The 24,916-nt window shown below is 46.1% G+C and overlaps 1 protein-coding gene across 1 annotated transcript in view; it reads right to left on the bottom strand.

Annotated features, from left to right (window-relative positions):
• The window catches only part of MDGA2 (MAM domain containing glycosylphosphatidylinositol anchor 2), a 229,199-nt gene that overhangs the window by 53,771 nt on the left and 150,512 nt on the right, over positions 1-24,916 (bottom strand). The window contains exon 9 of the mRNA XM_033063561.2: positions 22,288-22,581. Coding sequence (XP_032919452.2) covers positions 22,288-22,581 — 294 coding nt within the window. The remainder of the gene's footprint in view (positions 1-22,287; positions 22,582-24,916) is intronic.

The following is a 24,916-nucleotide window of genomic DNA, read 5'->3' on the forward strand; positions in this document are numbered from 1 at the left end:
TGGATAATGGATTTATTCCAGTGCAATGAAACCAGCATGGCCAGAAATAGAAAAAAAAAAAAACTATTTGCACATCTGGGAGTAAATTAAAATAGGTGCACAGACATATCCATGGTACAGTGAGGAAATTCCCTGTTCCATGGAATCCAGGAATGTTTTGGGATGGAAGGGACTTTAAATCCCACCCAGTGCCAAGGCAGGGACACCTCCCCCTGTCCCAGTGTCCAACCTGGACATTCCAGGGATCCAGGGGCAGCCACAGCTGCTCTGGCAATTCCAGCCCAGTCAGGAATTCCCAATTCCCAACATCCCACCCAAATCTCCCCTTTTCCACTTTGAAGCCATTCCCTGTGTCCTGTCCCTCCATCCCTTGTCAGAGCTCTAAAAATTCTCATAATGGACTCTTAATTTTTCATCTTATTCCAAGCAAAGCCCTAATTTGAAGTTAGAAGGATTTTGATGGTAAGTCTCAATGTAAAATCATTATTAATTTAATTTTCTTTTGTGCTCTGTGTCCTTGCCTGCTTTGCAGGAAGATTTACAATGGAAAATCCCAGTCCCCACCGCCAGGAATTTGCTAACTTGGATTTTGTACCTCAAGTTGTCTCCCTGTGTGCAGAATTTGCTGGGATTTTCCAGACTGGTGCCTCTGTCCTGGTTTGGCCCCTTGACAGGGCATTAAATTCTTTGGAAATCCTGATCCAGCCTCCCCCAGGCTCCTGAGCTTCAACATTTGTGCTCGAGCACGTGCAACATTTGCAAGGGATAAATATTCAAATGAGGAAATAGAAATGGATAAAATAAAACCAACTTCAGGGCAAAGCTGCACCATTCATTTCCCTCCATATCTGCAAATCATGATTTGCTTGATTTGTCCAGCTGGAGCCAGAAGGGGATGGGTGAATAATGAGGAGCTTCCTTAAAAACCCATGAAATGGGAATAATCTGCGGCTTTTTAAAGGTGTCTGCTCTGCTGAGCGTCTTTTATGGGCTCTGCTGCTGCTGTTCCTTGGATTTTATGGAATGAAAATTGTCCTGGCTGGAATATAAATCAATGAACAGCAGTGAACAACATTTTAATCCCACACAGCTCACCAGGGAGCTGAGCCCTGGGTGGTTCCTCCTTCTCCATGGGCAGGTCCTGGATCCCAAATTTGCCACCTCCATCTCCAGGATTAGGGAATGTCTCTGGAGGAGCAGGGATCCACTTGGGAAAAAAACCCTCTGCACTCATTTTAAAGCATTTTCCAGCAAAAAAAATCATGGAGCCAGGCTGGGAGAGCTGGGAATGTTCCCCTGGAGAGGAGAAGGATCCAGGAGAGCTGAGGGCACCTGAAGGGGCTCCAGGAGAGCTGGAGAGGGGCTGGGGACAGGGATGGAGGGACAGGACACAGGGAATGGTTTCCAGCTGGAAAAATGGATATTTGGATGGGATATTGGGATTTAGGAATCCCTGGCTGGGCTGGAATTCCCAGATTTGCTGTGGTTGCCCCTGGATCCCTGGGATGTCCAAGGCCAGGTTGGACACTGGGACAGTGGGAGGTGTCCCTGCCATGGGGTGGCTCTGGATGATCCCTAAATCCCCCCCAGTCCAGCCCAGTCTGGAATTCCTTGATCCCCAGCCATCCCCACGGAGCTGGATTTGCTTTTCCCAGCACTCCAGGTGTTTCATGGAGCCATGAACGACCCTCAACAGGAATTCCTCAATGGATCCAACCCAAAGCTCTGCATCCCTGCTCCCCACAGCCTCTGGAGCTGCTCCCAGCAGCCAGAAATTTGGGATTTCCACTGGAAGTGGCTGCAGAAATTGGGAAGGAATTCCCTCTGGAGAGCTGGAGCACCCCAGGAAGCTCCTGTGAAATTCAGATATTTATGGAGGAAAGATTTCCACCCCCAGTCTTCTCCCTGGGACACACCTGCACATCCCAAAGGGTTTCCCACATGGAGATCAACATCCAGGATAAATCCTGCAGGACTTTCCCATCTCAGAGTGGTTTTGGCTCCAGAGCAATCCAAACCATCCCTCCCTTCCCTGCTGATTCCCATTCCTTCCAGAATTCCCGGATAAATGAGGGAATCCGAGCTCCTCCCTCGAAGGAAACTCAATATTCCATGGGGCCTGCTTGGCCATGGAATCTGCTGTTATCATTTCAGTACCAGACTTGCTGTCTCACTCCATTAATTTTATTACCCAATTATTTTTCCCTGCTTTCCAAGATGTGCCCTTCCAGTTTTTCACAGGAAGTTTCTCCTCAGACCTCAAAAAACCCCCAAACTCAACCAAAAATGTCTTTGGTTCTCCTTCTTAGGCTAATTCCTCATGATATTTCAGGAATATTTTCCAAAATCCTTGGAGGAGAAATCCTATCACATGTTACAAAATTGTGACCTTTTAAAAATCTATTTTTAAAGATCACTTTATGTCTCTCTTCTACATTTTTAAAGGTAGGTTAAGCTAAAAACTGGTAAAAAACCCAATGCAAAGTCACCTAAAATTAAAAGAAATAGTGGAAATATGAGGAAATGTTTCTTAGAACATCTTTGCTTAATTCTAATTAAATCTGATATTCTAATCTAAGAGACAATCAAATAAACATTCAGGGATTCAGTATAAAAATGAGGATTTTGCAATTAAAGTCTCCCTCATTCACACTTAGGTTTTAAAAACATTCCTTAAAACTAATCTGAAAAATAAGGAAAATATTTCAATCTTTTGATTTGAATCTAATCAATAATATTTCAATATTTCATTGTCAATATTAAACTGCTTCAATGCAGAAACCCAAGGATTTTACTCTGAGGAAGAATTTTCACTGTGGTTAAACAAATTACCCCTAGAAGGTGAAGGATGCCTTTAACCCTGGAGCATTCCAAGAACATCCCACATTCCTTTGGGATTTGCTCCCTGATGGATCCAGGAACCTTTTCAAAGGTTAATTGGAAATATGGAGGGAATGCCTGGGAATGTTTCCTCCAGCCTCACTTCCCTGAGGGTACAGAATTCCCAGAGCAGCTGGGGCTGCCCCTGGATCCTGGAATGTCCCAGGCCAGGTTGGACACTGGGACAGGGGGAGGGGTCCCTGGGATGGAAAAGGGTGGGAATGGGATGGGATTTCAGGTCACTTCCAACCCAATCCATCCTGGGATTCCATTTGGGATTTGAACCAGCTCTCCTCCCCAGGGATGCAGCCAGGGTTGCAAAATCCTGGCTCATTCCTGGAGCAGCTCTCACCAATTCCTTTGGAACATTTAGCAGGATTATTTTTTTTTTTTTTTTTAAACTCATTCCTGCAACAAACATTCCATCATTTGTGGGGCTGAACTCCACTGAACCTGAACAGAGCAGGGAAGAGGATGGAGCTGGTTTGGGATGGAAGGGATATCAGGGATCATCCCACCCCCCATGCCATGGCAGGGACCCCTCCCACTGTCCCAAAGTCCAACCTTGGACATTCCAGGGATCCAGGGGCAGCCACAGCTGCTCTGGCAATTCCAGCCCATTCCAGGTGGTTGGAGGAGTTTGGAGGGGAAGATTTGGGAGAAGCTCCAAATGGAGCATGGAAAAGGCAGGAGATGCCTCAGCAGGGATAATCATGGAATGGTTTGGGTTAAAGACACCTGAAATCCCACCCATCCCAGCCCTGACATCACAGGGACACCTCCCACTGTCCCAAAGTCCAACCTTGGACATTCCAGGGATCCAGGGGCAGCCCCAGCTGCTCTGGCAATTCCAGCCCAGCCCCTCCCCAAACTTGCAGGATCCTTCAGGGACACTCAGATACCCAGGAGGACAAAAGAGGGAAGAAAGGTGAGCAGATCCCAGGGGAAATTGGGACCAGGCTCTGTCAGCAGCAGGGCAGGGCTGGACTCTGTCCCTGGCTGCCCTCAGCTGTCACTGACAGGTGACACCGCTCAGCAGTGACACTGGCTCAGACCTGCACACAGCCCCAGAAATGACCATGGTAAACCCTGTACAGAACCCAAATAATGATCATTTTAAACACTGCACAGAACCCAAATAATCATTATTTTAAACCCTGTACAGAACCCCAATAATCATTATTTTAAACACTGCACACAACCCCAGAAATGATCATTTTAAACACTGTACAAAACCCCAATAATGATTATTTTAAATCCTACACACAACCCCAGTAATGATCATTTAAAATCCTATACATAACCCCAATAATGATTATTTTAAACACTGCAAACAACCCCAATAATGATTATTTTAAATCCTACACACAACCCCAGAAATGATCATTTTAAACACTGCAAACAACCACATCAATAATTATTTTAAATCCTACACAAAACCCCAATAATGATTATTTTAAACACTGCACACAACCCCAATAATGACAACCCCAATAATGATTATTTTAAATCCTACACACAAACCCATTAATAATCATTTTAAACACTGCAAACAACCACATTAATAATTATTTTAAATCCTACACACAACCCCAATAATGATCATTTTAAACACAGCACACAACCCCAATAATGACAACCCCAATAATGATTATTTTAAATCCTACACATAACCCCATTAATGACAATTTTAAACACTGAACAAAACCCCAATAATAATTATTTTAAATCCTACACAAAACTCCAATAACGATAATTTTAAACACTGCGAACAACCCCAATAATGACAACCCCAATAATGATTATTTTAAATCCTACACACAACCCCAATAATGATTATTTTAAACACTGCACCCAACCCCAATAATGATCATTTTAAACACTGCACACAACCCCAATAATGATTATTTTAAAATCCTCTCCCCACTCCTGAAACCTCTCCCTGAGCTCCCTGCTCTGTTTTTCACTTTTGCAGAGTAAAACAAGGGAGCTGCAGCCCTTGGAGCAGCCTCGTGATCCCAGAGAGAATCCCAGAAGAGTTTAGGCTGGAAAAATCCTCAAAGATCATCGAGCCCAACCATTGCCAGAGACAGCACAGGGTTAAAAATGTTTCTGAAATCATGGAATTGTGCACAATGGATTCAGGGTGCAAAGAAAGGCTGGGTCTGGCAGGGCTGGGAAAGGGAACCAGGGCTGGGAACGAATGTTGGGCTTTGTCTTTATTGGATCAGGTGAAACTGCACCTGTGCAATCATCATGGGATCAATAATGTGGTTGTTAAATGTGATAATTGTTTGGGAATTGAATATATTATTGTTTAATGGTAACAAGAACCATGAGAAGCGATGCAATGGTGACAAGAACCATGAGAAAGGATGTTTGGGGAGCTGATGGGAATCACAAGAATCCCTGCTTGGATAAGATCAGTGTGTACAACAGAACAATCTGGGTTTAATAATGATTCTATAGTTCCATAAGGAAAAGGGAATAAAAACCTGTCCCTGTGGGATCCATGTGGAGTCAGATTTGGGTTTGTGCCCCTGATTCCCAGAGCTGTGCAGTGACAGCCCTGCACACACTCACCCTGAGATTCTGAGTTTCTGCACTGACAGCACTGCCCCTGTCCCCAAGTGCCACCTCCAGAGGGCTTTGAATCCCTCAGGGACAGGGACTGCAGCACTCCCCGAGGCTGGACAACCCTTCCTAGGGAGAAATTCTCCCAAATACCTGAACTGAACTTCTCGTGGTGCACCCTGAGCCTGTTCCCTCTCACCTGCCCCTGGGAGCAGAGCCCAGGAGATGCCAGCAGTGCCACCCAGCCCAGCCCAGCTCAGCTCAGCCCAGCCCAGCCCAGCTCAGCCCAGCCCAGCTCAGCTCAGCCCAGCCCAGCTCAGCACAGCCCAGCTCAGCACAGCCCAGCTCAGCACAGCCCAGCTCAGCACAGCCCAGCACAGCTCAGCATAGCCCACCTCAGCTCAGCTCAGCCCAGCTCAGCTCAGCCCAGCTCAGCCCAGCCCAGCTCAGCTCAGCCAAGCTCAGCACAGCTCAGCCCAGCACAGCACAGCCCAGCTCAGCCCAGCACAGCTCAGCCCAGCCCAGCTCAGCTCAGTCTAGCACAGCTCAGCCCAGCCCAGCTCAGCCCAGCCCAGCTCAGCTCAGCTCAGCTCAGCATAGCTCAGCCCAGCTCAGCCCAGCCCAGCTCAGCTCAGCTCAGCTCAGCTCAGCTCACCACAGCTCAGCCCAGCTCATCTTAGACCAGCTCAGCATAGCTCAGCTCAGCTCAGCTCAGCTCGGCCCAGCCCAGCCCAGCCCAGCTCAGCTCAGCTAAGCTCAGCCCAGTTCAGCCCAGCACAGCCCAGCCCAGCTCAGCTCAGCCCAGCCCAGCTCAGCCCAGCACAGCTCAGCCCAGCCCAGCTCAGCTCAGCCCAGCTCAGCCCAGCCCAGCTCAGCACAGCCCAGCTCAGCTCAGCCCAGCTCAGCCCAGCATAGCCCAGCTCAGCCCAGCTCAGCTCAGCCCAGCTCAGCTCAGCCCAGCTCAGCCCAGCCCAGCCCAGCTCGGCCCAGCCCAGCCCAGCCCGGCCCAGCTCAGCCCAGCACAGCTCAGTCCAGCAAAGCTCAGCCCAGCTCAGTACAGCCCAGCCCAGCTCAGCTCCGCTCAGCCCAGCCCAGCTCAGCCCAGCCCAGCCCAGCCCAGCCCAGCAAAGTTCAGCCCAGCTCAGCCCAGCTCAGCACAGCACAGCCCAGCCCAGCTCAGCCCAGCTCAGCCCAGCCCAGCTCAGCACAGCACAGCTCAGCTCAGCCCAGCCCAGCCCAGCTCAGCTCAGCCCAGCCCAGCTCAGCCCAGCTCAGCCCAGCCCAGCCCAGCTCAGCTCAGCCCAGCCCAGCTCAGCCCAGTCCAGTTCAGCACAGCTCAGCCCAGCTCAGCTCAGCCCAGTCCAGTTCAGCACAGCTCAGCACAGCTCAGCCCAGCTAAGCTCAGCCCAGGTTTCCTTCACCCCAGAGCTGGGGTCCCCTCCTTGGGCTCACCCCATCCCAACCACACCCCCAAATTGATGGAAAGGAGATCACAGCCTCAAGTGCCAAATAAACCCGGGATAAACCTGGATAAACCAGGCAGGGAGAGGAGCAGAGCCCACCTGGAAACCCCTGGGGAGATCTCAGCACGATGGCTTGAAATAAAAAACGTTTTTTAACTCGGAGAGGGGAGGCAAAGAGATGTTGTGAGGAGAGCAGAAAACACAGAAATGTGCACATAAAACAAATGTATGGATTCCAACAGCACCAAAATCCCATTTTTACTGCTCTCCTGGACAGTGCTTGCAACAAATTTTATTTGCCTGGAAGCAGAGATCAGTTCTCACCTCTGTATTTTATTTCTCCCGTGGACAAGGTCACTTTAGAACCAAATGGGGTTTGCTTTTGTTGGATCAGAGCAGAGAATTGCCAATAAACCCCCCAAATTTCTTTCTTTCTCTGTCCTTGGGAGATTTGGGGCCTGTTTTATGTGCAGAAGTCGTGGCTTTAAGTTAAATTATGCATTTACCTTTGGGCCAGGTGAGGTTTTCATCTCCTTTAGAGCCTGGGACTTAGAACAAACCTCAGAGACTGGAATTCATTGAACTGCCCCTATTTTTAAGCAGCCAAGGTCAGGGCTTGAAAATTTGGGGTCAGGGATTGAAACCCTGGGGATGGCTCAGCCTGGGATCTGTGGAAAATGAGAAGGACTCAGGGCTGGAGGGCAAATTGTCCTCGGGTTCCAAAATTTAAAAAGCTTTGGGCAGGTTTAAAGAAAACAGAAAAAAAATTAGGGCCAGAAGAGAACAGCTCAGAGGAGCAGGACAGGGGAAAAATGGGAATTTATGGAGGAAATTGTCCCAGAATTTGTCCCTGATCATTCCTGGTGTTTCCTGAGAAGGAAGAGCAGGGCAGGGTGTCCTGAGCTGGGGCACAGTGAGCAATTTTGGGGTGTAGCTCCCCTGTTCTGCTTGTCCTGTGTTTATCAAACCCCAAATGGTGGAGGAAAAATGGGAAGAGGTGGAGAAAGGTGGAGTTTGGGGAGAGAAATGGAATCTGCTCCCAGTCAGAGTGAGCACTGGGGAAATGGAGAACAGCCTGGGACAAGGGGAATGGAAACATTCCTGAGTGGGACTGAAAAATTCCTGAGTGGGAATGGAAACATTCCTGAGTGGGAATGGAAAAATTCCTGAGTGGGACTGAAAATATTCCTGAGAGGGACTGAGAACATTCCTGAGTGGGCCTGAAAATATTCCTGAGTGGGACTGAAAATATTCCTGAGTGGGAATGGAAACATCCCTGAGTGGGACTGAAAATACTCCTGAATGGGAATGGAAAAATTCCTCAATGGGACTGGGAACATTCCTGAGTGGGACTGAAAAATTCCTGAGTGGGAATGGAAACATTCCTGAGTGGGAATGGAAAAATTCCTGAGTGGGACTGAAAATATTCCTGAGTGGGACTGAGAACATTCCTGAGTGGGAATGGAAAAATTCCTGAGTGGGACTGAGAACATTCCTGAGAGGGAATGGAAACATTCCTGAGTGGGAATGGAAAAATTCCTGAGTGGGACTGAAAATATTCCTGAGTGGGACTGAAAATATTCCTGAGAGGGAATGGAAACATTCCTGAGTGGGAATGGAAAAATTCCTGATTGGGAGCAAAACCCCACAGAGCCAGCAATGGGACCAGAAGTACCAGGGCTGGACAAAACTTTCCATGAAGGAATTTCCCCAAATATCCAACCTGAGCACAGCTTGAGGCCATTTCCTCTCATCCTGGAGATTTTACATGGGAGCAGATCCCAAATCCCCCCTGGTGTCCCCTCCTGGAAGGGAATTCCAGAGAGGGAAAAAAATCCCTCTGGATCCTCCTTTTCTCCAGGCTGAGCCCTCCCAGCTCCCTCAGGGATTCTCCAGCCCCTTCCCAGCTCCCTCAGGAATTCTCCAGCCCCTTCCCAGCTCCCTCAGGAATTCTCCAGCCCCTTCCCAGCTCCCTCAGGGATTCTCCAGCCCCTTCCCAGCTCCCTCAGGAATTCTCCAGCCCCTTCCCAGCTCCCTCAGGGATTCTCCAGCCCCTTCCCATTCCCCTCAGGGATTCTCCAGCCCCTTCCCAGCCCCATTCCTTCCCTGGATGTCAGAACCCAGCACATCCCTCTGGCTGCCCTGGATGCCTTTAGCCCCTGGCAGGGGGCTCAGAGACCTTGGCACAGAGCCCAGGACCCCTGTGCCTTTGATTTCAACCCCTGGGAACAATTACCACCTTTGTATGAAGAGTTACAAGCCACAAAAAATAAGTAGAGGGAAATGAGAATTTTTCACAGGGTGAAAAAGTAAATTTTTAAGATTTTTTTAGAATAGGCATCTGGGGTCAAGATGGAGGAATTTGGTCATGTTCTGTCCCTCTTTCTCCTTCTTCTTGAGCAGCCCTGGCTCCAGGAGAGGCTGTCTCAAAAATGTTATAAGTGCATAACATATTATTATTATTATTGATATTATTATAATTATCATTATTATTAATATTAATAATATTATAACTTTTCTGTATAAATTTTTTTTCTAATTACAAAAGTTAGACATACTTTTTTAGAAATAATATATTTAAACTAACCCACTTAGTTAAAATAACAACCCATAAATGTATAATAAAAACCCTACAACTAACACAACAATTATCAACACTCACCAGCTACAAAATGCCAAAACCACCACCCAAATTAAAAAATAATTAAAAAAAATAAAACCACAAACCAAAAAACACACATACTCTTAAAAAAAAAAAACAAACCAAAAGTAACCATATTAAATAATTCTCAAAAGAATTAAACTAGTTAAACTATACATAAAAAACTATAAATATGCAACAAGTCAATGTATTGTAAAATGTATTTTAAAAAATTTCCCAAAACAACCGTGTGCTCTTAAAAACTTACCAAACACCCAACCATTTTAACTCTTTACTTTATATTTATCTCCTATTATCTTTGTAGTAAACCTTTTAAATTTTACCAAAACAGTAAAATGTATTTTTCACAAAAACATGAAATTGGCCCAAAGTGCCCCAAATTCCAGCCCTGTGTGTGTGAAAGAAGGAATTACAGCTCCTAAAATAAAAGCACCCCGTGATATTCCACATTTCAGGCGTGGCCCAATGTCCAGAATTAAAGCTGAGCTCTGAAATGAACCTGCCCTGAGCAGAGCTGATGGAAAAAAACTCAGAGAAATGGGGCTTGAGCATATTTGGATTTTCCTGGTCCTGGATGCTGGGACTGATTTAATCCCATTTGGAAGATTCCAAGGAATCAGGCTCATCATCTTGGAGCCTGGATTTGCATTTAGGTTCTTCTGCAATTAAATAAAAAAACTCACAACAAAATAAAAAACGCTCACAACTAAATAAATAAATGCATAAATGAGGGAATATCACCTCTGTTTATGGGGCTGCTCTTAGGGCAGATGGATTTGTCTTCTGTGTCCAGCAATTTCAAGTTGAAGGGAATCAACTCCAACATTTCCTTGTTTTCCTCCTCCCACAGGAGCCTATAAAATTCTATACTATTGCTTCTAAATCTGCTTTTTCCCCCCAAAGTTTTACACAGAATTGCCTTTTTGTTTCCAGTAAATGCAGATATTGCTCCTCTGCCTCTCCCAGCTGTTTCCTCTCCTGCTGGAGTTCATCTTCCTGCTCCACCAATTTTATCAAGCCTGGTTTTATCTCCAAAATTGAATTTTCAAGGTTATTGAAGGAATATGTTTGTCTCTCTTTTCATTTCCTCCCCAAACTCCAGCAGGGCTCACCTTGGATCTGGTTGGGAGCTCTGCTCTGCTCCCAGTTGTCAGTGGGATTAAAAATATCCTGGAACACCCTGAATTCCTGGTTTTCCTTGTTTTCCCACCATTTTTAACCCTCTTGGAGCAACCTGGGACAGTGGGAGGGGTCCCTGCCCTGACAGGGCTGGAACTGGGATTCCAACCAAACCATCCTGGGATTCCAACCAAACCATCCTGGGGTTCCAACCAAACCATCCTGGGATCCTGGGATTCCAACCAAACCACCCTGGGATCCCAACCAAACCATCCTGGGATTCCAACCAAACCATCCTGGGATCCTGGGATTCCAACCAAACCATCCTGGGATTCCAACCAAACTATCCTGGGATTCCAACCAAACCATCCTGGGATTCCAACCAAACCACCCTGGGATCCTGGGATTCCAACCAAACCACCCTGGGATCCTGGGATTCCAACCAAACCATCCTGGGATTCCAACCAAACCATCCTGGGATCCTGGGACTCCAAACAAATCATCCTGGGATTCCAATCAAACCATCCTGGGATCCTGGGATTCCAACAAAACCATCCTGGGATTCCAACCAAACCATCCTGGGATCCTGGAATTCCAACCAAATCATCCTGGGATTCCAACCAAACCATCCTGGGATTCCAACTAAACCATCCTGGGATCCTGGGATTCCAACCAAACCATCCTGGGATTCTGGGATTCTGGATCTCTGAGATTCTGGGATTCTGAGATTCTGGGATTCTGGGATCCCGGGATCCCGGGATTCTGGGATTCTGGGACTCTGGGATCATGGAATTCTGGGATTCTGGGATCCTGGGAGTCAGATCCTGGGAATCTGGGATCCAGGGATTCTGGGATGCTGGGATGCTGGGATCCTGACACTCTGGGATTGTGGGATTCTGGGATTCTGAGATCCTGGGATTCTAGGATCCAGGGATTCTGGGATTCTGAGATCCTGGGACTCTCGGACTCTGGGATTCTGAGATCCTGGGATTCTGGGACTCTGGGATTCTGAGATCCTGGGATTCTGGCATCCCGGGACTCTGGGACTCTGGGATTCTGGGATTCTTTTCCACATCATCCAAAGCCCAAGTCCATAGAACAGCAGTCAGCTTTGATCCAAGATTTATCCCTGGAGCAGGGATCCAGGCTGCTCCAAGCCTGATCCAACCTGGCCTTGAAGTGGATCCATGAAGTCTGGAGAAGCCTGGAGGTTGAACAACAACCTTGGCAGGGGTGGAACTGGAGCAGCTCTAAGGTCCCCTCTGACCCAAGCAATCCTGGGATTTTAGGATTTTCCAGTTCCAGCAGGAATTGGGAGCCTTGGCAGTGCTGGATTTCCTGCTGGACTCGATGACCTTTCCAACCTCAGCCATTCCATGTGTTTGTATTTGCCCTTCCAGGTTCCAAGCCATGGATTTCAGCTTTCAAAGGATGGCAGAACCCAAGAGGAACAGGATCCCCAGGGAATGGTGACACTCCCAGTGCTGCCAGAGCTCCAGGAGTGTTCAGACAACGCTCTCAGGGACTGGGTGGGATTGGAGCTGGGCTGGGTGATCCTTGGGATCCCTCCCAGCTCAGGGTATTCCATGATTCCAACGTTATTTCCATAGAGGGGATGCAGAGATGTCACTTCATAACTCCCAGTGTCTTGAGGGCACCAAACCCAACATGCCATGGATCATTCCAGAAATTTCCAGGCTCCATAGAACTTCTTGGAATGATTTTACATTGCCCAGGCACACCATAATTATCCTGATAAAACAGGGGGTGAATCTGCAGCCTCTCCATGCAAGCTGGGACATTCCTAAAAGGAAAAATCACCATTCTTTATTGGAAAAATCAGTCCCAAGTGTTGCCAACCTAAACCAGGAATGGGAATTCTTTGTGTTCCTGCCCCTCCCTGCAAGCCAGACCTGCTACAGATTTAAAAATGAGGATAGGATCAGTCTGTTCCTTGACAGAGAATAAAATGGCCCAATAATCCATCAGAATGATCTAATAAATCCAAATAAACTTCCCCATCTGGAAGACAGCAGGGAGAAAAGTAGTTTATGATAAAAATATCTATTAATGGGTGCTGGAACTGCAATGAAGCCTGGAAAATGAGGGATTTGTGCCAATTGTGAGGGCTATGGATCAGTTGTGAGGGATTTGGATCAATTGTGAGGGATATGGATCAGTTGTGAGGGATATGGATCAGTTGTGAGGGATTTGGATCAATGGTGAGGGATTTGGATCAATTTTAAATCGTTTGAGTTTATTACCAAGGGCCTGAAGAACCTGGAAATAACAATTCCTCTAAAAAAACAAATCAGGACATCCCTGCTTTTGTTTGCCAAACCAATAACAAACAGAAGGTGTGAAATTCCCCTTTATTCTGTGCAGAGCTTCTGAACACAAGGAAAATGTGGAGAAAGCCGTCCCAAGGAATCTCCCATCAGGAATTCCCATGGACACCCTCCCAGGAGATGAGGTGACCCAGCAGTGCCATGGATGGTGGAGGAACACTGCAGGGATTCCCAAGAAAATCCTGCTCCATGGAAGGTGGAGCAGCTGGAGAACACCCAGGGTGAGATCCAAATCCCACCAAGCCAAGGACAAAGAACAGAACATTCACCTGCTCCATCCCCCTGGGTGGGGAAACTGTGGGAAGGACAAGGAGGGGCTGGAGCGAGTCCAGGGAAGGGAAATGGGCTGGGAAGGGAATGGAGAATTCCTGAGGGAGCTGGGAAGGGGCTGGAGAATCCCTGAGGGAGATGGGAAGGGGCTGGAGAATCCCTGAGGGAGCTGGGAAGGGGCTGGAGAATCCCTGAGGGAGATGGGAAAGGGTTGGAGAATTCCTCATGGAGATGGGAAGGGGCTGGAGAATCCCTGAGGGAGCTGGGAGGGCTCAGCCTGGAGAAAAGGAGGATCCAGAGGGATTTTTTTTCCCTCTCTGGAATTCCCTGCCAGGAGGGCACAGCCAGGTGGGGATTTGGGATCTGCTCTCATGTTAAAAGCTCCAGGATCAGAGGGAATGGTCTCAAGCTGTGCCAAGGGAGGTTTAGGTTGGATATTTGGGAAAATTCCTTCATGGAAAGGGTGGGCAGGCCTTGGAAGTGCCCAGGGATGTTTGGATGGATTTCCAAGCCCTGTGGCACCTGGGGACAGGGGTGGCTTTGGAAGTGCTGGGAGCAGTTGGGTTTGATGATCCCAAAAGGATTTTCCAGCCTCAGTGATTCCACTCAAGACTCCTCCTGCCTTCAGTGATTTCACTCCTGATGGGATTCCTCAAAGCCTGGTTGGAACCCAAAGAAAATCTCTCAAAAAAAAAAATAAAAATCATCATTCCCACAGATGGGAATTCCTCCAGACCATTATTCCCTGCATCCACGACCTCCAACATCCCAATCCAGCATCCTCTGGCCCCTCTCCCCTGGAAAAGCTGATTTTGGGGGACACAAGGAGCTGCAATTTCATTCCTGCTGGAAGGAATTTCCTGCTGACACCGTGCCCAGCTCCACAGGCAAAATGATTTGCAAACCTCCCTGTGAGCAATGGACAGGTGTGAATTATAACGCTGGAATTGGGAATAAAATCCAAAGGATTCGGGAGGGAGCAGCTTGTCTTTAAATCTGTGGATTGCCTTCCAAACTCTGTTTTATGAGGCAATTACAGGCACAGAGTTGAATATTGGGAAGTGAGACAGCAGGAGAGGGATTTATGGAGCTAAAAAATCAGCTGGGACAAATTCCAGCAGCAGCCATGGCCAGCATTATTTGTGCCCTGTGTCAATCCAAATAATCTTAATTTTTAATGCTGCACTTTCAACCAGACTTCTGTTGAAATCCATATTTTGTAATTATGGGAGTTAAATCTCCTAAGTATTACAGGACAAGAAAGGAATCATATTTACTCAGCAAATCTCCTAAGTATTACAGGACAAGAAAGGAATCATATTTACTCAGCATCTTCTGCTGTTAAAAATTAACTCCATGGACAAGTTCATGATTCCAATTTACCTTTCCCTGGCTGCTGTTGAGCTCTCCTTGGTTTTTGGGATTCCTTTATATTCCAGCCATGACATTCCCTCTCACCCATGAGAACTCTGGGGATCATCCCACAGTTCCACAAGGTTTAGAAAATAACCTCAGGGATTTTCCTCAACCCTTTTTGGGCTGGAATTCCCATTTTCCCTTCAAATCCAACCCCTTAACCTGCTATAAATTGGGAATAGAAGAAGAATCTGTGGATGCTCCATCCCTGGAAGTGTTTGAGGTTGGATGGGGTTTGGAGCAAGCAAAGCTCTGCTCCTTCCTATTTTAAATACAGAATATTTGCTATGTAAATATCCCATATTTAAATATTCCCACTCATTTTTTCTTCTTCCAAAACCATTTTTGTTTGGAAGACTCTTTGCCTGTCCATGATAATAATTTCAATATAAAATATGAATAAAAAATTCACATTATCTGGTTCTCATTTAAATTTTCCACAGCACTAGGGTTTGCATATTCATCACCTCCCTGGGTCACCAAACCCAGGCTGCCCTTGACCTTGCTAAATGTCAAAAAGCTCCTGGGATTTCTCTTTCCTGCTCCAGCCATCCGTGATTTCCATATTTTTCTCCCTGCCTTGCTCCACGTGGATAAATCCCAGCCAAAGCCATCATTGCCTCAGGGCTGCTCTGAAATCAGCCTCGATCAGATGAGGATCTCAGAGAAGAGATTTTGCTGTTTTAAAGTTTTCTGGGAAGATTTTGGGCTAGGAATTCAGGGAATGATCCACAGGTTAAAAACCACACCATGGGAATTATCCCTCTGGAGTGCCCAAATCTCTCTGTACTAATATATAAAATAAATACAGAAATAAATATCCCCACAGCAAGGCTGAAGCTTTAAGCTCAGCTTAGCATCAACCTCTGCCATATCCTGGGAAAATCCTTTGGGCAGGAATCTGGAAATTCCTCGGATACAACCACCAGGGTGGGGAAAAACACTTTGGAAAGCAAATCAAAATTATAAAAGCAATGGGAGCAGCACTATTTTGATATTTTCAAGTTTTTAAGGTCATTTCTTCATTGGTAGAGAAGGGAAAAAATTAGAATTAAATTAGAATTAAAAAAGATTGACCCAGTTCTAAATTTGGTTTTAGGCTGTCCTTTGTCCCAGCACAAACAGCCCAAATTAAACCCAACTTTTATCTCTGGAGAAAGAATTCATTCAGAAAGTGATAAAGACACCAGCCTGGGAATGGATTGGGTTTTGTAATATTTGTCCTGAATATTAATCAGCTTTTCCCACTCCAATCTTCAATCATGAGGGGGAAAAAAAAAGATGTAAATAATATTAATATCAAATGCAAATTCTGTTTTCCTTCATCATTCCAGCCTGCCTAAGCAGGGATTTGTACCAGATTTGTTTAAAAATCCAGATATTTGCTCCGTTTGATTTCTCAGATTCCTTGGCTATCCCTTTTTAATGAGTTTTCATAATTAAAATTTTACAATCTGGAAGATTCCACTCTTTGGGAGTTTTACCACACTCCTGATCCCCACTGACAAGGCAATTCCATGAAGTTGGTGAATTCCCACAGGGATTGGCCACCCTACCTGGTCAAACTTCCCTACCTGGTCACGACTTCCCTAAAATTCCAGGAGTTTTTTGTCTTTTTTCCCCACTTGGGATGGGGAACGCTTCCTTCTCTCGCAACAGCTTTTATTTCATTATTAATACAATATTTGCATATAAATATTTCATCAGGCAGATATTTTGAGAGCAGACCCAGCACGTTCCTGAGCTGCCAAATTGCCTTTCCAAGGCAGAAAAATCCCTTTCCCCATTCCCAGCTGCAAAGAAATCCAAAAGCAGGGAAAGAGGATTCAGGATTCTCCAGCTGATGGAAAATGGGAATAACTCATTTATGCTGCTCCACTCAGCCTCATCTTTCTCCTTAATTAACTCTGTTCCATTCCCAATCTAATTCCTGCAGGATGAGCCCCCTCTCCAGAGTTATTTGGGATTTATTGCAAAAAAAGAGAAGCACAAATAAAACTGAGCTCCAAGAGAACGGGAAATTCTGGAGAATCCCGATGTGGGCACCAAAGCTCTGCCAGCCAGGCTCCCATCAAATATCCTGGATGTTTCAAGAGGATTTCCAAGGGAAAAGGGGAAGGGGTTTGTGCTGTAAATGGGATTTTATGGGGTGCAGAAGGAAAAGGGAGCTGGGTGTCTTGGGTTACAATACAGGGTGTGATCAAAGGTTTCTGTTCTATCAGCATCTGCTGAGGGTGGGGCAGTGATCCTGATCTCTGTGGGAGATATTCTGCTAATGGGCATCCATTGAAACCAGGAAAGACAGGAGAGGAAAAGAAAAAACTCATTAGATGAGGGGGTCAAATTAAAAAAAAAAAAATATCCTTTATATTTGAATTTACTTTTCATTTTTCTATAGCTTGACCCAACAGATGTGACCTGGAGCAGTAATTCCATGGAAGAAAACTGGAATATCTGCCCAGGGAATGGGCACAGGGTGGGATTGTCTGTCCACTGTTTGGATTTGTGATCCCTGTGGGTCCCTTCCCACTCAGGATATTCAGAATTCCTTGAAAATAGATTAATTAACCACTTGTAGTGAGACAAAGTTCAGCTGTCACAAGGAGAACCTTCCAAAGAACATCAATATCACACTCAGCACATCCACTGCTAAATCCATGAGTTATTCTCTAAATAAAATGTTCCATTAAATATCTTTCCCTGTTCATCACTGCTGGAAGCATGTAGGATAAATATTCCCAAATTCTGAAAAGAGCTGGTTTTTATGACAATTGGTTAAATGCCACCCTCAGTACAGAAACTCTGCTCAACTCGTTGAGAACAAAAACTTTCCTCCCACAGGAAAAATAATCAAAGCTTTCCATAATTTTTCTCCATTCATCTCCAATTTGTCACTTGTCAGGATGTGAATAAAAGGAGCAGAATTCTAAACATGGGGAGATGAAAGGAAAAGCTCCTGGAAATACCTGTTGAACTCCTACTTCTTGGAAGTGTTTTCAGGTTGTGTCTCTTCTCTCAGAATTAATAAAATTCTGCATCTCAAGCAGAACAAAAATACATCAAAAAGAGGGGGTTGGGCAACAGGAAAAGGTGGGAAAATAAAAGTGACCCAAGGAATGCATCCCCAGAATATGGGAGCAGAGTCATCCCTTGGTATCTCCCAGGAACTGCCTCAGGTCCTGAGGAGGTGTTGGAGTTCCTCAGCCTCAAAATATTTCCTACTTTCCACAGAAAATTCATGCCAGAAAAAGGGGAAAAAAGCTTCTTCCCCCCTCCTTATTCAGAAGGATCAACACTCCACTGTTTCTGTGGTGGTTCTCATTCCCAGATTCACAGAATCCCAGGATCCCTGAGGCTGGAAAAGAGCTCCAAGGTCACCAAGTCCCAGCTGTGCCCACCCTGTCCCCAGAGCTCTGAGTGCCACCCCCAGGAATTCCTGGGACACCTCCAGGGATGGGGATCCAAACCAGCAGACAAATGTTCATGGAATCTTGGAATCATTCAGGTTGGAGAAGATCTCTGAGTTCATCCAACCATTCCCACCCCTGCCCAGCCACCCCTGCCCCGTGTCCCCAAGTGCCACCTCCACAGGGATTGAAATCCCTCCAGGGATGGGGACTGCACCCTGTGCCTGTGCCAGGGCTGGACAATGAATTTAGGGAAGAAATTTTCCCAAATATCCAATTCAAACCTCAGGGAATCCCTGAGGTTGGAAAAGAGCTCCAAGGTCACCAAGTCCCAGCTGTGCCCACCCTGTCCCCAGAGCTCTGAGTGCCACCCCCAGGTGACACCTCCAGGGACGGGGATCCAACCCCCCCTGATCCCCCTTTCCATGGGGAAATTCCTGCTGTGCCCACCCTGAGCCTGCCCTGCCCAGCCTGAGGCCGTTCCCTCTGCTCCTGTCCCTGTTCCTGGAGCAGATCCCAAATCCCCCCGGTGTCCCCTCCTGGCAGGGACTTGTGCAGAGCCACAAGGGCCCCCTGAGCCTTTTTTTTTCCCCAGGAAACAATGACTGAGGCAAGGACAGGAGGCGCAGACCCCTCATTCCCAAGTGGGATGAATCCTCTCCAACCCCACATCTCAGAGAATCCCACAGGGGAGAATTTTCCATCCTCCCTCCAGCCTTGACTTTGGGATTTAAAGCTGGAGCAGCAGGAAAAATCTGGGATGGAAACCCTGCAGATCCCAACCATGAAATCAATGCACCCAAAATCTGTCAGAGAGCAGAGCCAGGGAAAACAAACCAGGTTCTGATCAGCACAGGTGAGGAGCAGCTCTCCCATGCAGGGGTCTCTTGTGCTGGGCAGGAGCTCTGATAGAAGTGACAGAAGTTTGGGGTGTCTGAAGGAGGAATAAACAAGGATTGCACTTCATAAAAAAACCCAACTGAAGTCCTGAGAGAGCAGCAGGCCCAGGGAAGTCACTCATTATCCCCCTGTTATTCCCCTCAAAGCAGGCTTTCCCTGCTCCCACAACAAATGCTGCCCTTTTCCAAAATAAAAATTACCTGATCCCCCTCTTCCCTCCCCAGGCTGGGTCTGGACCAGGATCAGCTCCCAGGGAACAGCTCATGCCCTCCTTTTTCCCTCCCTGTTTTACACAGCAGCAACAAATGAGCACTTAGAGAAATATCTCCTCCCATCTCATCTGCTCCTTCCTGTGTCAAGGAATTCAAAGCTGTGGAGAAAATGATGATTGCCTCGCACTTGGTTTGTGCTTTGTTTTTTTTTTTTAACCAGAAATGAGACTCCTATGTCATTTTTACTTCCATATTTACATGGAATTCATGGATCCAGAGACAAACAGCCCCACATCAAATATGTAACAGCCATAAGACTCTTGCTGCTGTTTGTTTAGGGGAGGAATAAATCAACAAAAAAAAGAGAGAATTTTTAATGCTGCACTTTGCAACCAGAGTTCTGCTGAAATCCATATTTTGTAATTATGGGAGTTAAATCTCCTAAGTATTACAGGACAAGAAAGGAATTATATTTACTCAGCATCTTCTGCTGTTAAAAATTAACTCCATGGACAAGTTCATGATTCCAATTTACCTTTCCCTGGTTGCTGTTGAGCTCTCCTTGGTTTTTGGGATTCCTTTATATTCCAGCCATGACATTCCCTCTCACCCATGAGAACTCTGGGGATCATCCCACAGTTCCACAGGATTTAGAGAATAACCTCACGGATTTCCCTCAACCCTTTTTGGGCTGGAATTCCCATTTTCCCTTCAAATCCAACCCCTTAACCTGCTATAAATGGGGAATAGAAGAAGAAACTGTGGATGTTCCATCCCTGGAAGTGTTTGAGGTTGGATGGGGTTTGGAGCAAGCAAAGCTCTGCTCCTTCCTATTTTAAATACAGGATATTTGCTATGTAAATATCCCATATTTAAATATTCCCACTCATTTTTTCTTCTTCCAAAACCATTTTTGTTTGGAAGACTCTTTGCTCCTGCCCTCAGACAGTGCAGGATTATCCTCTCCAAGACCAATTCCCAGAAAACCCCAATATAAATAATTCCATTTTGCCCCCCCCCAACAACATCTCTGTATATTCATGTTCTGGAATGCTCTGGCATTGTTTTTTTTTTTTAATTTCTGACAGGACAGCCTATCTACGATAACAATTTCAATATAAAATATGAATAAAATTCAGGTTATCAGGTTCTCATTGAACTCTCTGGATGCTGCACCCCTGGAAGAGCAGGGATGGGGCTGCACTCACACTGCACGATGAGCTGCACCATATTTAAATATTCCCACTCGTTTTTTCTTCTTCATTGCTCTTGCCCTCACACAGTACAGGATTATCCTCTCCAAGACCAATTCCCCAAAAAACCCCAATATAAATAATTCCATTTTGGCCCCCAATAAGATCTCTGTGTATTCATGTTCTGGAATGCTCTGCCATTGGGTTTTTTTTGGAATTTCTGACAGGAAAGCCTATCCACGATAACAATTTCAATATAAAATACAAATACAATTCAGATAATCAGGTTCTCATTGAATTCTGGATGCTGCACCCCTGGCAGGGCAGGGATGGGGCTGCACTCACACTGCACGATGAGCTGCACCATATTTAAATATTCCCACTCATTTTTCCTTCTTCCAAAACCACTTTTGTTTGGAAGACTCTTTGCTCCTGCCCTCAGACAGTGCAGGATTATCCTCTGCAAGACTAATTTCCACCAAAAATCCCAATATAAATAATTCCATTTTGGCCCCCAATATGATCTCTGTGTATTCAGGTTCTAGAATGGTCTGCCATTGGTTTTTTTTTGGAATTTCTGACAGGACAGCCTATCCATGATAATAATTTCAATACAAAATATGAAAAAAAATTGAGATAATCATGTTCTCATTGAACTCTGGATGCTGCACCCCTGGCAGGGCAGGGATAGGGCTGCACTCACACTGCACGATGAGCTGCACCATATTTAAATATTCCCACCCATTTTTCCTTCTTATAAAACCACTTTTGTTTGGAAGACTTCTTCCAAATCCATTTCTGTTTGGAAGACTCTTTGCTCCTGCCCTCAGACAGTGCAGGATTATCCTTTCCAAGACCAATTCCCAAAAAACCCCAACATAAATAATTCCATTTTGCCCCCCCAAGAATATCTCTGTGTATTCATGTTCTAGAATGCTCTGGCGTTATTTTTTTTTTGGAATTTCTGACAGGAAAGCCTACCCACGATAACAATTTCAATATAAAATACTAATAAAATTCAGGTTATCAGGTTCTCATTGAACTCTGGATGCTGCACCCCTGGCAGGGCAGGGCAGGGGTGGGGCTGCACTCACACTGCACGATGAGCTGCGCCATATTTGAATATCCCCACTCATTTTTTCTTCTTCCAAAGCCATTTTTGTTTGGAAGACTCTTTGCTCCTGCCCTCACACAGTGCAGGATTATCCTCTCCAAGACCAATTCCCAAAAATAACCCAATATAAATAATTCCATTTTGCCCCCCCTCATTAACTCTCTGTATATTCGTGCTCTAGAATGCTCTGCCATTGGTTTTTTTTTTGCATTTCTGACAGGACAGCCTGTTCACGATAACAATTTCAACATAAAATATGAATAAAATTCAGGTTATCAGGTTCTCATTGAACTCTCTGGATGCAGAGAGCTGGCAGGGCAGGGATGGGGCTGCACTCACACTGCACGATGAGCTGCACCATATTTAAATATCCCCACTCGTTTTTTCTTCTTCCAAAACCATTTCTGTTTGGAAGACTTCTTCCAAATCCATTTTTTTTTGGAAGACTCTTTGCTCCTGCCCTCAGACAGTGCAGGATTATCCTCTCCAAGACCATTCCCAAAAATAACCCCAATATAGATAATATCCATTTTGCCCTCCCAACAACCTCTCTGTACATTCACTTTCTGGAATGCTCTGGGGTTGGTTTTTTTTGAACTTCTGACATGACAGCCTATCCATGATAATAATTTCTATATAAATACGAATAAAATTGAGATAATCAGGTTCTCATTGAACTCTGGATGCTGCACCCCTGTCAGGGCAGGGCAGGGGTGGGGCTGTACTCACACTGCACGATGAGCTGCACCAGCGCCTCGCGGGGTTTGACGTTGAAGCCGTTGTACTGGCTGGTCTGGCAGCGGTAGGTGCCCGTCATGTCGCGGGACACGTTGGTGATGCGCAGGATGCCGTCGTAGCTCTCGCTCTGCAGGGCCCCGTCGGGCATGGCCACCTCCTTGTCGGCCCGTGACCACAGGATGATGGGCTTGGGCTTGCCCGTCACCTGGCACTGCAGCTCGATGGTGTCGCCTTCGCGCGTCACCAGCGGCGACTTCTCCTGCGGCACCGTCAGGTTGGGGGGCACTGCCAACGGGAAAGGGGAGACACTCATCTTAAAGAAATTGGGATTTTAGTTAGAAATTTAAAAAAGTTGGTTTGAGAGAGTTACCTGAAACTTCAGTAATTGATTGAATGTCAATTTATGTTTTCTCAGCTGTGCTTGCAATGGGAAAGGATGAAACTGGTAGGTAGGTCCAAAGAACACAAACAATGCAACCAGAAACTCATTCTTTGCAAAACTGGAGTTGCCCCCAAAAGCCATTTGTATTGTCATTAACAGAAAAGGTCAGGGTGAGGAAGACTCACCTTACTTCCTCCTTTTAAGACCCCTCCCCACAAAAATGACCCCAGACTTAATTCAAGAACCAACCACGCTGCTTAATTGCCATTACAGCTAATTACCATGGGATACAGGGATGGGAGGGGCTGGTGTTATGAATATGAATTTGTTTGAACCTTTGTCAACAAACAGACTCTGTGACCACCTGTGATTTTGCAGTGTGTGTCAGGGGTTACCTCACACTGCTGCCCAGCACTGAATAAACATTCACTTTGTAACTTTAAATTGTTAGAGAGTCTTTTGTCCCCACAGTTGATCAGTATTAGAGCAATACTCATATTTTGGTAAATCAAGGAGAGTGTTGGAACCCTGGGAATGGGGTCTAAGGGTTGGGCTGAACATTCCCTGATCTGCCTCACGACCATCATCAGACACTGAGACCCCAGATCCCAGCATAGGAGTTTCTTGTTGGGGAGGATGAAACAGGAAAACCTTATCAATATGATTGCCTGGCAAAGGATTTTGAGAATATGGAAACCATAAGTGAGATTGAAATGAAAGCCATCTCTGAGATACCAAACCTTGGTCACTAAATAACTAGAAAACAATGGAATGGCCAGCTGAAAGGAATCCCCTCTGTATTGAACAATTCCCTCTGGAGTGAACAATTCCCTCTGGACTGAACAATTCCCTCTGGAGTGAACAATTCCCTCTGTATTGAACAATTCCCTCTGGAGTGAACAATCCCCTCTGTTTGCAGACAGTCCCAGGGTCAGAGCAGACCCTGCTGGCCTGGCAGAGGGGCCCAAAGAGGAGTTTTTAAAGTGTAACACAGTATGGGAATGTAATGATCCTTACAGGCTGTGTGTAAATGCTGTAGGATTTGTATCTTGTGTTAGATTGGTTGGTGGAAATGAGAACATTCAGCACAGAAGATTTATTGTATTGTAACAGGAACCTCTCTCCCTGAGCTCTCTCTCACCACCCTCTCACCCCTTTCTCTCACCACCCACGCCCTCTGCACTAAACACAAGCTCCAGACCTGGCTTTAGAGATCTCTGTGTCTGTCCCAACCATCCCTCCCACAGTTTTTGGCCTGGCCAAGGTGGGTGCTGCCAAGGGACTGTTCTCACCTTGGAAAAGGACTATAAAGTGATGATTTTCTGAAGAGACTTTGACTGGATCCCTGGGATGTCCCAGGCCAGGTTGGACACTGGGCACAGTGGGAGGGGTCCCTGCCTCTCTTGGAAAATGCTTGGAATGCTGTGATGGATGGAGGGATGGAAAATCCTGATTTAAACACTGCCCACCCTCCCTTTCCTTTGGTGCCTCCTGAAAACTCAGCTTTCCTCGTGGATCTTCTGTCCTGCAGCACAGAGAACCATTCCCTGTGGGAAAGCAGCTCCTCCAGGAGCTTTTCCTCTCCTCCCTGTCCTTCCCTCAGCTCCTTTCCTGCAATGCCAGGCCTGACAAAACCCAGCCTGCACCTCCCTCCTGTCTGCAGGAAAAACATTCCAAAGCAATTTTCAACCCCCAAGGGAACAGAAACAACAAATCTGTCCCGGTGAGAAGCAATTCCAGCTTTCCCCTGGGATCTGCTCCGTGTCTCCAGCCCTGACAAGCCTGGCAGGAATCAGAGTGGGAATCTGGGGCTTTCACAGGAACCAAAGTGCTGCTTGCAGCTCTTCTGAAGGATTTAATAGCTCCTGGCAGGTGGGACAGGCAGACTTGGGAAGAGCTCTTTCCACAGGGGAGGGAAGGAAAAATTATTTTATATTAAAAAAAAATAAATCAGGAAAAATTAAAAAGAAATAAATAACAACTGCTTAATAAAACATCCCCAATATGAATAAAACATTTATAATTCTCAGTTTTGTCACAGTGTTCCACGGCAGGTTCTGAGCACAGGAAAATTCCCAGGGGAGCTGGAGCACTGTGAAATCATGGACCAAAGTGGGAGAAAGGTGTTGTTCCAAGAAGGAAAATAGAATTTATAGGGAAAGGAGCCTGCCTGTAGCCAGGAGCCTTCTCCTGGATTTTCCAGCTCTCCTGGTTTGAGGCCTCTCAGCTGAGGTCAAA

The sequence above is a fragment of the Catharus ustulatus genome, chromosome 6 (genome assembly GCF_009819885.2).
Source record: "Catharus ustulatus isolate bCatUst1 chromosome 6, bCatUst1.pri.v2, whole genome shotgun sequence".
NCBI lineage: Eukaryota > Metazoa > Chordata > Aves > Passeriformes > Turdidae > Catharus > Catharus ustulatus.